Source organism: Prionailurus bengalensis, chromosome X, assembly GCF_016509475.1.
Source record: "Prionailurus bengalensis isolate Pbe53 chromosome X, Fcat_Pben_1.1_paternal_pri, whole genome shotgun sequence".
NCBI classification, from domain to species: Eukaryota; Metazoa; Chordata; class Mammalia; order Carnivora; family Felidae; genus Prionailurus; species Prionailurus bengalensis.
The window spans coordinates 27,225,346-27,243,470 of NC_057361.1; the positions used below are offsets into that span (position 1 = coordinate 27,225,346).

The window sequence follows — 18,125 nt, forward strand, 5'->3', positions numbered from 1 at the left end:
CTCCCTGGATCCTCAGCATCAGCCTCGCTTGAGAGCTGCTTGGAAATGCAGAATGTCAGGCCCCAGCCCAGACTTCCTGAACCAGAAACTCTGGAAGTGGGGCCCAGTGATCTGTCTTTTAAGAAGTCCTTAGGCGGTTCGGATGCTTATGAACCTTTGAGAACCACTGATGTAGGAAAATGCCTCTCCCTTGAGAGTGGCCTCAGACTCCTCATTTTCTCTTGGGTTCTGCGGTCTCACCGCAGGCAGAATCGTTTGAGGTGCGTTAAAAGAAGCAGCCGGGAGTGTCTGGGTGGCTCAGTCAACTAGTTAAGTGTCTGATTCTTGACTTCGCCTCAAGTCATGGTCTCAAGGTTCGTGAGATCGAGTTTCACATCAGGCCCTGTGCTGATAGGATGGAGACTGCTTAGGATTCTCTCTCTCTCTCTCTCTCTCTCTCTCTCTCTCTCTCTCTCCCTCTCTCAAAAAATAAATAAATATGCTTAAAAAAAAGAAACAGCCAAAAAAGGACATACTAAGAAGACGTTGGTAGAACCAATCCTTGGCAAAACTGAAGGGATGCAAGTCGGATGTCCTCTCTTTACCCTCCATTAGTAATAGGTCCACATTATTTGTCAGAGCAGATGGCACAACTCACCTAGGCTTCCTGCCTAGAAGGGACCCCATCATGCAACATGCTTAGTACGGTCTCCTTAAAAATGAAAGAGTATGAAGAAAATGTTCAAAATCTGTCAACACATTTAAAAGTTCCCATCCTTTGCTCAAGGTTGACAGGGATGGATGTACAAATATATAGTTAGAAGCCTGCCTTGAAAACCTATCTTAGGGGCGCCTGGGTGGCGCAGTCGGCTAAGCGTCCGATTTCAGCCAGGTCACGATCTCGCGGTCCGTGAGTTCGAGCCCCGGGTCGGGCTCTGGGCTGATGGCTCAGAGCCTGGAGCCTGTTTCCGATTCTGTGTCTCCCTCTCTCTCTGCCCCTCCCCGTTCATGCTCTGTCTCTCTCTGTCCCAAAAATAAATAAACGTTGAAAAAAAAAATTAAAAAAAAAAAAAAAAAAGAAAACCTATCTTACCAAAGTAAAGACCATTAGCTGCTCAGCTGGAAGTTTCTAATTCTTCAATTAAAACTCTTGTTCAATTTCTAAACAACAAAGCCATGCAAATATTTCTGTGGGCTAGCTAAATATGATCCCATCTCCTTCTACAAATCTTACCAGTTTGATAATGTAGATCAAGCTCCTAGTCAGAAATTATGGAAGAATTTCTAAGTCAGATATCTTGGAAAGGTAGTACTTTTATCGTATTAGGGTCGCAAGAGCCTATTTTTTTGTTTACGACATGGAGAAAGGGAGAAAGGATGGGCCATTACGGAAGCCATAGAAGAAAACCCACGTATTAAACTTTTCCCAAGATGGCCTAAGCAGTAAAGGGGATTTGGGTCAGTATGTCCTCGGACCAGATAGGACCACTGCAGTATATACTAGGTACACAGTTGACCGAGTGAAAACAGAAGGAAAGAAGGAAAGAAGGAAAGAAGGAATGGTGTGTGCCGAAGATGAGGGTCTAGATCCTTCTGGCAGAGAGTTAACACAGATGTGAAGATGGAGTATGTCTGCCTGACTTTGGAAGAATCTTAGGAAACCTTTCCAAACATACATAATTCATGAGGCTGTCCTTAAACATAGTTAAAGATGGTCCGACCTGGAAATGTCTTCATAGTCGATATTTTTCAAGTGATTGCATTCCAGACATCCTACAGTCAACAAAGCACGTGCTCTTTATATTAAAGTGATTTTGCAGCTTCTGTTGCTCTCCCTGGAGGAGACTATTCCCTCTAGTGCTTGTGCTTGGTGAGTGAAGCGCATGACTACATCACTAAGCATGTATGCATGGCTTCAAAATGAGAAAAGCTTATCTTCAGTTTAATTTTCTTCCCATTTGGTTTTGATGCTCACGTCTACGGGATCAGGTATTATCACTGGTTCCGCTTTAAGAGCTAATTCATTAAAATCACTTTTGGTTGGCCTTAGGACAGTTGCTGAATTCTAAAGACAATGAAGAATGTAATGCTTTAGCGTTTTGTATTGGAAACTACAGGTGTGAATTTTAAGGGGTACACTGGGAGGAGGAGCTCATTCATCCACTGGTTTGTAAAAGGGAGATTTCAAAGTTAAGATCCTTGAGATCATTCAAAAAAGAGAAGCGTGGAAAAAGCGAGGTATTTCATACCTGTGGTGCCCAAACCAGCTTTAAAGTATGACTTTGTTAAGTCCAAATTAAATAGAACTTTGAGGAGAAGAAACAAGGTCGGGGGCGAGGGGTCACGGTTCAGAAGGTCTGATTCACACCTTGACCGACACTTACGAGCCGGTGACCGTGATTGTGTCAGTTATTATTTCAAAGTCTCAGTTTCCTCACTTGTAAAAAGGAATAGTGACAATATGTAATCCTCATAATGTTATGAGGATTAGATGAGATAATGTTCATGAAAATCCTTGTAACTACAAGGAATGATGGCTTCCTATACCCAAAACACATTGTCACATGGTCTAGCACAAACATCCCTACCAATGTGTCCCCTCTGAGGGAGAAAATGGGATTTTATTCCCACCGAGTTCCAAACAGGGAAACCAATGCCTCTAACCTTCTATTTGCGCATTCCAAATAAATTCAGAGCTCTCCATACACTGTATTTCTGTGTATAGATAAATCGTGGCTGTGTCTTACACTCTGCTGTGGTTGTCGTATCTACATGGCTTATCTGTTTCTATCATTTTGACTGATGTTACACACAGCTTAAAAAAAAAAAAACTCCCAGCATGGCTTTCTTTTAACATACAAATTAAAAGGGGTGCCTGAATAGTTCAGTTGGTTGAGCATCAGACTTCGGCTCAGCTCATGAACTTGTGGTTTGTGGGTTCGAGCCCCACATCGGGCTCTGTGCTGACGGCTCAGAGCCTGGAGCCTGCTTCGGATTCTATGCCTCCCTTTCTCTCTGTTCCTCTCTCTCTCTCTCTCTCTCAAAAATAAATAAAGATTAAAAAAATTAAAATAGAAATTAATGGGGCGCCAGGGTGGCTCGGTCGGTTAAACATCCGACTTCAGCTCAGGTCATGATCTCACGGTTTGTGAGTTTGAGCTACACGTCGGGCTCTGTGTTGACAGCTCAGAGCCTGGTGCCTGCTTCAGATTCTGTGTCTTTCTCTTTCTCTGCCTCTCCCTCCACTTGCACTCTCTCAAAAATGAATAAAGGTTAAAAAATTTTTTTTTAAATAGAAATTAATGTGTTGTGTAACTCGACCCAGGATATTCTGGTAACAAGTAGATATAGCCTGGTACTATGTGACTGTTTCTTCTATTACACTATTTTGCCCAAATTGAAGACTCGTCTTCTTAGGTTTATATGTGCCTCCCCATTGCTCCTCCTTTCTCTTTCTCAGTTTTTCTTTGTCTTTGTGGACAAAGAAGCAGAGATGAATTTGTACTTCTTTTTATCATGATTTCATAACTGGCATAGCATTGGAAGTGACTAAATTCTTTTTTCTTTTTTCTTTTTTTATTTATATATTTTTTTAACGTTTATTTATTTTTGGGACAGAGAGAGACAGAGCATGAATGGGGGAGGGCAGAGAGAGAGGGAGACACAGGATCGGAAGCAGGCTCCAGGCTCTGAGCCATCAGCCCAGAGCCCGACACGGGCTCGAACTCCCGGACCGCGAGATCATGACCTGAGCTGAAGTCGGACGCTTAACCGACTGAGCGACCCAGGCGCCCCGGAAGTGACTAAATTCTTTATTTTTATAGAAATATAATGTTATAACGATGATGGGCTTAAACGTCCCTCCATAGAAGTTGGGTGATTCTTTAGTCAGGTACATTATTCTAACTGTAAAATGTTGTCGATAGAACACATGACTTGCTCTTCCAGTAATGGGGATGAAATTATTTGATGTGAACCTCATTTCTTGGCTTTGTTCCCTTTTGAACAAGGACTTCCACTGACAATATAGCAGAGTGGTTACAATTATGGTCAAAGAAAAAAATGGACTCAGTTACGTGTGACCCCAAACCTTGGATTTATCAGCTTTCTGCTGAAAACACTTTTTAAGCATATCCTTTAGGTCAGGTCCCAAAACAGCAACGTGTGAAATTTGCCACAATAAGAGCTTGTACCACAAACTCATCAAACTGTTTAGTATGAGGAGGCTGTGTATACGTGGGTTTGGGACGAGGGGTTTAAAAGTTGGAAGGAAAGAAGGAGAAATACAATTCCAATAAGCCACATCTGTATTATGAATAGAGGAAGCAACTGTATCGATCTAAAGTCAATTTTTGTCATATGTGTGTCTCTCCTAGATAGCCAGATATGGAATCACTGGACTGAGCTGGATGTGACCTGAGACCAAATGGATTGCCTCATTTTACAAATGAAGGAATTAAAGCCGAGAGAGGATAAATGTTTTTTTCAAGACAACGTGGTCTTGAAGAACAGCTGAGCGTCAGTGGGAAGTCAGGCCTCGTACTATTCGCTCCAGTCTACTTGTTACCACACTACATCGGCTCCTTTCATGTACTGCCCTATATTTATAACCAAGTCCTCAATGCATTTTAAAGAACAAGTGACAATCAAGCTATTAATATTTTCTCACTCTTTACCTCTGAAATAAAGAGTGCCACGACGGAGCACTTGGCACTGATTTTTAAAAACTCTCCCTATCAGTCATAATCTCTTGACCTCATTTATAAACTCACATGCCATGATCACCAATCTCGTCACTACATTCTGAAAGCAAATGCGGCATTTGGTTCTCTAAAAGAAATGTTAAGATCTAGTTCAAGAACGCTTGAATGGAACAGAGATGGCCACTGGTTTTCCTTGGACATTTATTACTTTCCTTATTTATGCTTAAAGTTAAAAACATACTAAGGATGAAATTGATAAGGTCTTAGCCGTACTTAGCCACTATGAAACTAACAGGCATAGAAAGGCATGTAATCGCTTAACTACATTGCCTTGCTTTGGTCAACGCCACTTATAACCATCTATCATACAAATATTTCAAAACTATCCATCACAATGGGAATTAAATTATAAGAGATCTCAAGAGGTCTTGGATTTGGAACTTGTTTTTATTAAAGGTCTAGAAATTCTTTAACAGGACTTTCAATCATACCCCTAAATGGGCTGCCAATATGAAAAGTTATCTGCTTTATCATTTTTTTTTATTAAAACTTTGAAAGCAAATATTTTTAAACCCAGTTTCCTCTCTGTCCTCAGAAGCATACTCTCTGCATCCTATGAAACTGGAAAAGAAGAGAAAACAATTCTCTAATTCTATGGTCAAATCAGTTTTAGGGTTTGGGGTATTAAACAGTATCCTTTGCATAGGGAACATAGAGACATATGACCTTTTCTGAGTTCTTACTATGAGCCTCTGAACTAACAACTCTACATGAATTAACTTGTTTAATATTACAGCAAGCAAGTTAGAGATGAGAAGACTGACAACCAGAGAGGACAAGTGACTTCAAGGTCACTCAGTAAGTTTGATTCCAAAGGCTGTATACTGTAATAATAATAATTATAACTGCAATAACTCTAAGAGCTAGAATTTATGCAACATTTAATGTCTGCATTTTCTTCAGATGGAAGACTGAAACACAGAAGGGTCCTAAGGTCCCACAGCTAGTAAATGTGACCCTGAGCATGCTTATGGTCCCTATATTTATTATGCACACCTATAAAAAGCCTGCACGGGTAGGTCTGTGACAGAGTGATCTTTCTAAAATGATTCTAGCATACGTCTTACCATTGACTGGTGTTTAAATTAGGATTCCAAAGGTATAGATGTTTAAAGAGTCCAAGCAACGATAGTACAAAGTAATTGTATGACAGTAACTAAGTCCTTCTATCGTGATTCAGCATTATTTTCCGTGTTTATTGCAAGGTATAGGAAGGTCTAACTTGAAGCTATTTATAAAAATTATTGTTAATAGGTTTTAAAACATTATAGAGGATCTTACTGCAGAATATAAACTATCCTACATTCATGAAATATTATCGCGAACATCACAGGAAGAAATTACTTTTACTGTTCCTTACAAACAAGCTTTCTCTGTATATTCTCTCATTGTAACAAGGAACTGTAATGCTCATAATGTGCCTACCTGCAGAAGCTTCCATCTGGTGTTCAGGTCTTCCAGAGTGTTGAGGTTATATGGTGACAGCTGAATGCCCAACGTAGTGAGTTGGCGAGCAAGGTCATTGACGTAGCTGACATTCTCTTTCAGAGGTGTAATTTCTCCTCGAAGCACCTGTATGAAAGAGTCAAGGGCAAGTTGGTAAATGAGAACACTACAAGCCAAAAAATCAGACACATGCGAACTAGAAGATATCTCGTTCTATTTGGGGTGCAGCGTCAGTGATGTTTGCTCTATCATAGTGGTATTACTACCCTGATCACTTGCGAATGGGTGAATAATAATCACGAATATTTAATGAGCATTTCTTAGGTGCCTGATCCTGTGATGAGCTCTGTCTCCATAATCCAGTTTTATCCCTACAGCATAACCCTATGAGACTCATAGTTGGAGAACTCTCATTTTCCACACGAGAAAACAACTTACAGAGGTTATATTTTGTCCAAGGTTCAGTGGGTCAAAATTGAGGAGCCTGGGACACGCATCCATGTTTGCCTACCTCTGGAGTACAAATTACTAACTATTACATACCTTTCCAAAAAAAATTCTGGATTGGAAAGCAAAAGGAAAAATATCTTGCTAGATTCTAAATTCGACTCACCTCCCAACCAGAAATGGATCCTTTTTTTTTTTTTTACAATAAAAAGGTATACTCAGTCAGAAAAGATTACATTCATATTTTGTACCAACTGCATAATGAATAGATTCATTTAGAGATTAGGGTATTTTTTCAAGCCCTAAGAATGACTTCCTGGTCCCCTGGTATTTTAGTCCTTGTGGCAATGACTTAGGAAGGCTCCCGTGGGGCTTCTTGGCTGTCCGGGGAAGAACCCTATGCAGATATGGGGAGGATATTACCATGCATCATATCTACCCTATTGAGGTGGCATTTATGGATCTTTAACATGATGCATGATGTCCAAATGTTCCAATGAGCAATTTCTAAGGGACAGATTCCCTCACTTAGGAGAACAGTTTGTGTAATGTAATGTCTATGCACAAGGACAACATCACTTACTTGGTTCTATGTGCTGCTTTGACTTGCTCGATCCGGGCAGGTATTATTTCTCTGGTTCCTTATGTCGATGAAGCCACTGTTTACACTGACCTCATCTATAACCCTCCAGATTCCCTCCCACTCCAAATAAAAGGAGCCAGGATGTGCATTCTAAACAAGAATGGCATTGTCCTCTCAAACTGTCAAATCAACTTGAATATCTCACCACTAAAATGTGGTCATGTATGGAGTATGAGACTCTTATATAGTTCTTAGATACGATAAGACCTTGTGATAATAATTCTATAGAACCTAATGTTTAAAAAAACTGGTCACTAAAAATTTTATGTTAGAGAATCATGGGGTCTCTTTTGGGAGTGATGAAAATGTTCTGGAATGAGACAGTGGTGCTGATAGCACAATCTTGTGATGAGACTAAACATCACTGAATTGTACACTGTAAAAGAGTGAATTTTTTTTTAACACTTATTTATTTCTGAGACAGAGAGAGACAGAGCATGAACGGGGGGGAGTCAGAGAGAGAGGGAGACACAGAATCCGAAACAGGCTCCAGGCTCTGAGCTGTCAGCACAGAGCCCGATGCAGGGCTCGAACTCACGGACCGCGAGATCGTGACCTGAGCCGAAGTTGGACGCTCAACCGACTGAGCCACCCAGGCACCCCAAGAGTGAATTTTTTTAAAGTTTATTTGAGAGAGAGAGAGAGAGCAAGTGTGTGTATGAGCGGGGGAGGGGCAGAGAGACAGGAGAGAGAGAGAGACAGAGAGAGAGACAGAGAGAGAGAATGCCAGTCAGGCTCTGTGCTGTCAGCACAGAGTCCGGCACATGGCTTGAACCTATGAACTATGAGATCAGCACAGGTCTCACAATATATATATATTTTATTAAGTAAACTCTACGCCCAACATGGGGCTCAAACTCATGACCCTGAGATCAAGAGTCGAATGATCCACACAGAATGAACCAGCCAGGTGCCCCTAAAGGGCAAATTTTATGGCTTGTGAATTACATATCAATAAAAAATAAAAACAAAGGAAAACAAAAGAAATCTTTCTATCTGACCACACACATGCAAAAAAATCCCATCTTATGTATCGATCTTTTTGCAACTTCATGTCAGTGGAATGTCAGAGGAATCAGTCTGAAACTGAGAAAGTTTTTATAGGGAATGACAGTAAATATTATTATTCCATTGCCTTATAAATAAATATACGGATTAAAAGAATCCCATGGCGGGAGGTAAAAAGCCATCAATGTAAATTCATATCTCTACAAGGAAATGACCCATAATCACTTTGTTTTGTGTAACAAAAGGTTAGAAGACAGATTTCTTAAATGTCAATGGAGAAGCCTGGACAAGGGCAATGGTTACCAAATGGAACCACTCTCTTCTGGATAATAACATGTGTTTGTAGTGACCATAAATAAATATCATACGAGTGGGAATTTTAAATGGGAAACCATCGCAGAGATGGCAGGACAGCCAGGCAGAATCCGACAAAAGTGTGGATTAACCCGGGATGCTAATCATCTCTCTTCACTAGCGTGGCTCTCAGCCATTAAGTTGAGTAGCCATCTCAGTTCGTCACATGTAGGTTTCAGCTCCCTTTGGATGACATAATGTACGTGTTCAAATGCCTTTTATTACAAGATTTTGATTTTCACTTCCTCCCCTCAAAGTCAACTCAGATTTTAATCCTGCGTCGGTGTTTTGGAGGATGAAGGTGATTAAAAATTAAGTTCCAATATGCATAATTAACCACAACACTCACTCTCCTTCTCCTCTGCTTCTCTGTCTCTTTCTCCCTCTCTCTCTACCTCCACCGCACCACCCCTGTCATGGGATCTTGTGGCTTCTTTTCCTTGTCCTTGTTCCTATCTAGCAATTACAGTAGAAGTTATCTTAACTGATCTCCACTTAAGACTCACCAGAGTAGCCAGTCTTCATTCCCTGTGAATCACAGTGACCGAGACCTCTAACTAACAGCCTCTAAGTAAAACGGTAGAGCTATCTGTCAGTAAGTACAGCCTTCAGCTCCCATCAGTTGAGTTGTCAGGCGTGGGTATGTTCTCGAACCTGTCTGCACCAGTTAGCTTTGCAATTAAATAATTTAAAAGATTTCACAGTCCAAAGAAGTTTAAGTCTGGAAGAAAGTAAGTTATTATTTCTACGAAAACCAGGTTGAACACTCTAGAAGGGTGTTTAAAAAAGAAAAAGAAAAGCAAATGTTGAATGGGGGTGACTGGAAAAGATGAGGAAAATTCTGCGAAAAATTTAGGAGTGTTCTGTACACAGAATGCCTTCCATTTGTCCTGATGGACTCTGTCGACATTACAGAAACTGGAACGGGAAATCGAAACTTCTTCATCATCAGTGTGATTTACAGAGAAGTCCAATCAGTGAATCTACACTTAAACAAGAAACTTTCACACGATGCTAAAACACTGGTGAGCCAAAGCATAAGAGACTGTTAAAAACTGAGAACAAACTGAGGGTTCATGGGGGGTGGGAGGGAGGGGAGGGTGGGTGATGGGTATTGAGGAGGGCACCTTTTGGGATGAGCACTGGGTGTTGTATGGAAACCAATTTGACAATAAATTTCATATATTAAAAAATAAAATAAAATAAAATAAAATTTCTTAGACCTTCAAAAAAATAAAATAAAATACTGGTGACTATTTTAAGATTGAATAAAATGTTTAAGACCTACTTTTTATGATTCCCTGATTTAACTGACTTTTTCAATTAACTGTTGAACTCTAGGTTTTCAGCCAAAATAGAGGAAATAAATTTTACTCCTGCTATTTGACTACCATGGTTAACGGCTACTAGGATCATCATGAACTAAGGGGGAAGAAAAGGCGTATGTTTAGTTTCATCTGGATTACATTTCTGGTAGGATAAATGGAAGCTTTGAGTGGGGGTGGGGAGGTCAGTTGCTCAAGTGACAATTTGGTGTGAAGTCTGATTCTGGGGAGATATCCCCATGAGCCTGATAGAAAAACTGTAGCCATCTAGAAATCACCATGAGGGGCGCCTGGGTGGCTCAGTCGGTTGGGCGTCCGACTTCAACTCAGGTCACGATCTCGCGGTCCGTGGGTTCGAGCCCCGCGTCGGGCTCTGGGCTGATGGCTCGGAGCCCAGAGCCTGCTTCCGATTCTGTGTCTCCCTCTCTCTCTGCCCCTCCCCCGTTCATGCTCTGTCTCTCTCTGTCTCAAAAATAAATAAACGTTGAAAAAAACTTAAAAAAAAATCACCATGAAGGCACACAAGAATGGCGGTAGAAAAGAGGAAGAGAAAAGGGAGATAGGAGAGTGTTCCAAGTCACCCTCCACTTTGGCATCTGCCCTAGGTTCCGGTGTTTAGGGGGCCATACTGTCACAAGGCATACTATGTAAAAAATGAATATGGGTACTGTGTCATTTAAGTGGATGTAACATTGTGTTTGCCTATCTTTCAAATGGTAGAGCTTTTGATATCACACCTATAAATACATGTCCAAATTATTAAACACTGAACATCAAATGTCAAAAAGTGCAGCTAACTCGGAACAATATCCTGTGCTATTTAAATACTACCAGAATTTCATTAGATTTTATTCTAGTTTGGAAGCAGTGAGTGAGAAAACATTGAAGGGAGCCATTATACTGTGGCTTTTCTTTGAATCACTTAAACATCTGGAATATGTTCTCCATGAAAGAGCAAACCAAGTCTAATTTTATTATGACTAGTTTCATGCCGGCAGAATTTTCACTTCATTAAATGTTGTCTGATTATAGATATAAAAGTACTGATTTAGAATGATATATAAGACCGATACGTCAAGTTTTTCTTCTTTTTATGAAATTAAATTGGCTATCAGATCATTGCCTATCCTTATGTAGCGAAAGATTTGTTTAAATATAGATTTAGAACTTTAGTCATCAATCACGTTACAACAAAAGAAAGGGATTATCTTTGAACAAGGGAACATCATTTTGGAGGGAGAAGCTTTGACGTGGTAGTTAAGAGACTAGTCTGCACGGCACAGAAGGGCCATTTAAAGGATTGGAAAGAGATGAGTCAAGGGACCCCTACTTCGAAGGCCTTCAGTTCCTCTACGAAGTAGGAAGCAACAGACCTGGCATAAAGTCAGTGCTCAACAAATACTCATAGAATGAAAACGCGAATTCAGGGTGAGTGGGAACATTCGGATTAGTTGTGGCAGAGCCCATGAGAGAGGCAGACCTCAGCAACGAGTGAGGTTGCGAGACAGTGCTGAGGGCCCACGTGAGGCCGAGGACCAACATTTTTTTGAAATCTTGAACTCGTCTGCCCCATTTTCTCTTTCTCCAACAGTGCTCCTTGCAAGCATGGAGAAAACAATTGATCCAGGTTTGGGGTCATGTCAGGTGCCTCTTTGTCAGGGGCGAGGGAGTTTAAATTTTAGCTGGAATGCGACTGAAAAACATATCATGGAATCTAAACTGGATTAGGAGGGAGGTGAAGCAAGATGAGGCTTGTAGATGGAGAGAAAGCAGGGGGAGTCAGCGGTGCAGGGCCAGGATAATCCAAGAAAGGCCCCAGCAGGCAAGAAGAGGAGGAGACTCTGGGATGCATGGATTAGCAATGCCATCCAGGAGTTTATGTATACATTTATGTATACACACACATACACGTATATATATATGAGGGGGATATATATATATACACACACACACACACACACACGTGTATACGTATACGTATCTATATGTATAGCTACATATCTATACGTATATGTATATACGTATACATATCCCCTGCTCACACTCTGACTCTCTCCTTCGCAAAAATAAACATTAAAATATTTTTAAGAAATCAAGTAGTGACTAACTGCATTTCTCTGTATGATACAACCTTATAGAACAAATGTTTGAGAACTCAAACCCCTGGAAAGCAGTCTAAAAAAAGGAGGCATTCGGAAAAGGCCCAGGATTTTTCACCCTGGATTAGTAGTGAGAAGGCGAGGGGGAGGAAATGGAAATCATGTCCTGCATATACAGGTCTGGAGTACTGTTACTGGAACTCCTACATGTGGCTCAGGGAAGGCCTCATAGAAACCAGTTACTCAAGATTTGGGGGCAGGTACAGCCCAGCCGTGTTTGGTAACTTTTGCAATTCTGGATGGGTACATGATCCTGATGGGAGTGAGTACCCGCCATTGGGGCCAAGAGAGTCTAGGACCATATCCTGCTTTGCTCAGAGGATCCGAGGCCTACTGAAGCTTCTAAAACACCTTGGGGACATGAGCTAGCCAAATGTCATTGGACTAACAACAAAGAAACATAAGATGAAATGTAGGCAAGCCTTTCATGAACGGCATCGGGCTTGGAGACTTCCATCGGTAACTTAATTCTTGGCTCTTTATGGTGGTTGGTTGAATGTCTGGTGTGGTGCCCAGGACGGAGGGGCAGCACTGGTCTCAGACACCGACTGCCTTAGGCTCATGTCCTTTACCCTTGGATTTCAGATGTCAGATATATATATATTTTTTTTGCAAGAGGATTCTTACGTGAATTCTCATTTCTAACATTATGAGGCTATCCCATAGATCTCCAACAAAACGGAGACCCTTTTGGTAATATTAACTCCTTGATTTCTGCTAAATGCTGAGGGCTTGTGTGGAGCTAAGACAGGGGGTGGTCTGCAGACTGAGTACATCCGCCTGCCTTTCCTATCACTTTTGCCTCTGGTAGACATTCCTGACAATAAATTATGCCATTGAAACACATACTCCTTTTTAATAGAGATGCAACTGCATTCCATTTCAGCATCAGTTTTTATCGTTAGTACCCTGAAGGCAAAGTATTATGCCTTTTCTTTTCACTGTCTTCCTTGCGTTCAGTTTTCAGGGCAATTTTGCACATTTTCATACTTGGGCATGATCACTTTTGACCAGCAAACAGAATAAGGACAAGAAATAATGAAACAGACTCAGAACTAATGACCTAGATGTGGCATCATCGGGATAACTTGGAGGTGGTTAAGTTAACAACACCCAAACACAAAAGTGGAAGTTTTTTTTTTTTTTTTAACACTTTCTCATTTGCACCCATTAGGATTCGTCATCTTTCAGGACCTGGCTTCACGCGGAAGCTCACCACCTCAATGTTCTGGGAAGTAACAGCTGAATGACAGCGCTCCCACACTAATAGTATCTATCTTCTTTCCTATGCGTGTTGTTCATTTCGCCTTCACAGATATACATGAGACATGAGGAAGAAGACAGAATTGATCACGAAGGAGAGGCTTTTACTTAGAAGAACAAGCCGTACAGACCTTAGTGACTTTAATTTCCTTGGAAACTTGTTTCTATAATCCTAACCGTGACTGCTGATTATTTTCTCTTCACAGAAAAAAGAAGCGAACAGACCCCCAAAACCAAAGACCAAAAAGATTTCATGTTTTCCCTCGCTTTTGAGTGGCATAGTGAAGACAAATAAGAAGGTAGTTCACGCGTATTCTGCAGAGGTTAACTGCAAAATATGCACAATTAAAATAAAAAGGCCTGTAATGAGTATAAATAAATCATTCAAGCAGGCCATGTTTTTAGGCTGCTAAGGAAACGGAAGGAATGCCAATATTTTCGTTCTGAGAAATCTTAATTATATGTGACAAAACATCAAGCAAAATGTCAGTTAATGAAATCTGTTTACTTATTTAAAAATAAGTAATAATCCATAAGCCATTAAAAATATCAAGCACAAGGACATTGATACTCAAATTCAGGAGTTATTTTAGACAGCTTAAGGTTTACAGTTGATAGGTTTTTTGGACTTGCAAACATATCCGCTGGCCTACAGCGTTCACGGTCTATGCCCATATTTTCTGCTGCCATGGCCCCTGTCTCGCTCTCACCTTTCCCTACGTGGGTCAAACATGCCCGTAAGGCAGTGATTCTCAAGTAAGAGTGTGCGCCCTAATCATGCGGACGGCTTGCTAACACAGAGCCTGCAGGGTCCCGTCTCCAGTGTTTTCCATTCAGTAGGTCTAGGGTGGACTTGAGAAGTTGGTATTTTTTTTTTTTTTTAGTGTATTTATTTATTTGGGAGAGGCAGAGAGAGCATGAGCAGGGGAGGGGCAAGAAGAGAGAGAGGGAGAGAGAGAATCCCAAGCAGGCTCTGCACTGTCATCACAGAGCCAGACGTGGGGCTGGAACTCACGAACCGTGAGATCGTGACCTGAGCCGAAACCAGGAGTCGGACACTTAACCGACAGAGCCACCCAGGTGCTTCTGAGAAGCTGGCATTTTTAACAACAACTTGGAAGACGCTGCGTTCCTACGACTCACCAAACTTATTCTTGACTTAGACCCTTCGCCTGTGTGGTTCCCTCAGCCTGGGAGTTGTACATTTGTACTCTCGGCCTCGCTGGTTTTTTTCGCGAACCTTAGGTCTCACTCAATGTGACTGTGAAAGCGAGCCCATCCCTGTCTGCCCTGTTTCAAGAAGCTCCCCCTATTTTTCTCCCTCTCAGCACCCTTCCCTCTTAGCCCAGATCACAATTTCAAAGTGCATATGTACTTGCCAATTTATCAGTTCATCATCTGGCCTGTCCCGAGACCCCGATCTTCATGAAGGCAATTTTCTATTCTTTTTGTCACCAGGGTAGGCCTGGACCCACTAGGTGATAATCCCTCGATACCTTTTCATTAAAGAATAAATGAGAGAATTAGGCCTTTTTGCGTTAATTACTAATATTTCAGCTCCACAGCTCTCCTCAAATTGCTTCATGAACACAGTTTCCTCTAAAACTCTGACACCGATTTCCTAGATAAAAGAAGCCCGTTATTTCCTTCAGTTTCCGTAACTGAGTTCTTTAGATCTATTGCTTTGCTTTATTTGACGTTGGAGCACGTGCTCATTTCTGACATACCTCTAAGCCTCTGAGCGAGAACGTAACATTGCAGTTTGGGGTGCCAACCAGAGAATTGTCGTCAAAATGGAGCAAGTGGGAAAGAAGGGGGAAGTAGTCGATTTAGGGAGAATATGTCTTTCCATGTTGAGGTGTACACTGGCCGGCCCGAGGGGACAGAGGGGGCTGAAATCCAGCCTGGGCTCTGTGGCTAAGTTGGTGAGCCTTGGCACAGGGCGCTATGTGTCTTCAAGGAAAGAAGTACCTTGCTCTACTGGGCTCTTGCGGGGGCCTGGGATGACAGACGCTGGGGTTGAGATTAGGGATGGCTTGTCTCTCTCTCTCTCTCCTTCTTTCGCTCCACCTACGACCAGTTAAGCACTGCTCAGGCAAGGCGGGGAGCACAAAGTCACACAAGGTCCTGTTTTGGTCTAGTTCGGGGAGACGCTGCGAAGCAGAGGGTCGTAAGTGCATCCCTGAGAGCCACAGACTTAGATCCTTTCTCGCGTAGCTGCAACCCTGGAGCCAACTTCTAATACCACGATGTGGGGAGAGGGGGTGCGGGATCCCGTCTTTCCTCGCTCCTCTGTCATGTAGCTTTGCGAGGTCTCCCTGAACCCGACATCAAAGTGATAAAGGGAGAGGGGGCACGGTGAGACCAGAAAAGATACGCATTCAGCGCTTGAACCAAAGGGTAGGAAGCGGGAAAGCGTCACGTGTTTGGGGAAGGGCAAATAGCCCTGACTAAGGTGGAACGCAGCAAGGTTGTGGTGGCCTTGGTGTTGCAGATAATGAAGGTTTCTGCCAAGGGGAATGGGCACATGCCCAGCAACCCTAGATTTGTTCGCTACGCACTGGGAAACACTCATTTTGTATCCACTATGCACTATGTATGTACGTGCTGTGTATACATGTACTATGCCCTGGGAAAACGGAACTCTCCACAGGCTGACATTCAGTACCAGAGAGAGGCAATTCAGTGGGTTACGGAAAAGACAGCGTAACGGTGCTGTGAGAAGGTGCGTCAACGGGGCTTGCAAAGCGCAGAGCAGGCTGAGGCAGGTCAGGAGCAGCTCCCTGAGTAGACAAGCTGGGGAGTAACAGAAAGGGCACGTTCTTCTGGGGGTGGCAGGTTCACGTAGAACATCTCAAGTAGACGGGTGTAAGCCTGTGGTCCTTTCGGAAAGAAGAGTGCAAACGAGTGTCTGTAGATTTGGGCAAGAAGTAACAATGGCCCGAGTTGGAATGGTTGACAAATGGGAGCAAGTCGACTGTAAAATAATTTGTAAAGGTCTAACGTGTCTGAGGGAGATCATTTTGTCCTGGGCTTTGGTGCACGTTTGTTTATTCACTCCCTCCAGAAAATATCGCTGAGCGCCTATGTGTGCCAGGGAATGTTCCAAGCACTAGGGAGACGGCAGTGCAGAAAACAGATCAAGTTCCTATGGCCGTGCGACCTAACTCTAATGGTTATACTTTCATGTAAACGATGATTGTTATTATACAGGGAAACAAATTCCAAGCCAAAGTGGGTCCGTCGCCATAAAACGTCGCATTTTTGACCAAGCAAACGCAGGACAAAGTATGGTACGGTATCGTACGGAGTAGTTGCCAAGAGATTCCTTTTTGTCTGTTTAAAACAAATTAGGTTACGTCCGCATGGATGAATAATAATTAACAGAGGAATGTAGGGTTGCGAGGTTGCCTGTTCCATATGCTACACCTAGTTGGCCTGACACTCGGCACACTTATTTTTGTTCGAAGGCACTCACTAGTGAAACAAAACGAGTTTTTGCGGAATTGATTTTCCATTCAATATGTTGTTATCAACTTAGAAATACTACAACAGAACCGAACAAGAGAGGAATATAAATTTTCTAAGAGCTGAGATAAAAATAATTAAATGGAAGAGGGCTAAAAAGGATTGTAAAATGCCCTTCAGCATCTACGTTTCTTTTCCGATTATTGTAGCTCCTGAATTTTATAAATGGTTTTAGTCTTTCCAAGATACCTTTTGTTCCAACAAGTGGGACAACAAAAGATCAAGATATCTGACTACTTCGAGTCAAATGAAATGAATATAAAATGGATTTTCTTCACTAAAATCTATGCAAGAACACGTTTAAAAATTAGATTGGTAAGTTTTTTAGAGTGGTTCCTCTTCATTATATCCCTAGGCTGAAAAGAAAGTCTTATTATGTATTTATTTGCACACTACGTTGCCCCTCCAGATATATTAGGGGCTATAATTTTTATGTCAATATATATGCATATGTGGGAAAGATCTAGCCTCTTAAGTGGAACCAGGAGTTGACTCGGCTTTTCACTATATTATTGAGAACTTTCACTTTCTTTTTTTTTTTGGTGGATTTTATATTTATATTTATATTTTTTAATACAAAATTTGTTGTCAGATTGGTTTCCATACAACACCCAGTGCTCATCCCAACAGGTGCCCTTCTCAATGCCCATCACCCACCCACCCCAAGAACTTTCACTTTCAAGATATTCCTCTGATTTTTCTGATCGCACCTTAGAGTAAGATCTAAATTCATATCCTGTGCTGTTCTGTTATGACAACTGCTATCATGATAATGTCCACTTAAGTGCATGTGGATGATGAATAAATTACCTCTTATACAAATGTGTCTAAATGTCAAGCTGTCTGATGAACGCACTTAAATGTTATTTCAAAAAAACTCAAAGTCATTGGCCAAAGCTAGCTTTAAAAAAAGTGATCAGTATTCAGGTATCAGAGACATCACACTTTAATAGTAATAGATTTTTATTTCTTTTTCGAAAAAGGAGTATGACTTAGCATCCTCAAAAATCTGGGTGAGTGATGTTGTATCGATTATTTAAAGGACAGTCCTATTTCAGTTGAAAAAAGGGTTTAAAATCTGAAAAAAAAAATCTTTTCACTGAGCACTCAACATTTTTTTTGGAAAGTCAAAGTGGGTCAGATTTCATTAAGACCCATCTTGCACCTGACACTCAACCCCAACCCCCAGGCAATTTTAACACTGAGACAA

The 18,125-nt window shown here is 41.6% G+C and overlaps 1 protein-coding gene across 8 annotated transcripts in view; it reads right to left on the reverse strand.

The window, feature by feature from the left end:
• DMD (dystrophin) overlaps window positions 1–18,125 on the reverse strand; it is a 2,018,590-nt gene that overhangs the window by 306,409 nt on the left and 1,694,056 nt on the right. For all 8 annotated transcript variants that reach the window (XM_043570319.1, XM_043570321.1, XM_043570317.1 and 5 more), the window contains one exon: window positions 6,168–6,314. In XM_043570319.1, coding sequence (XP_043426254.1) covers window positions 6,168–6,314 — 147 coding nt within the window. The remainder of the gene's footprint in view (window positions 1–6,167; window positions 6,315–18,125) is intronic.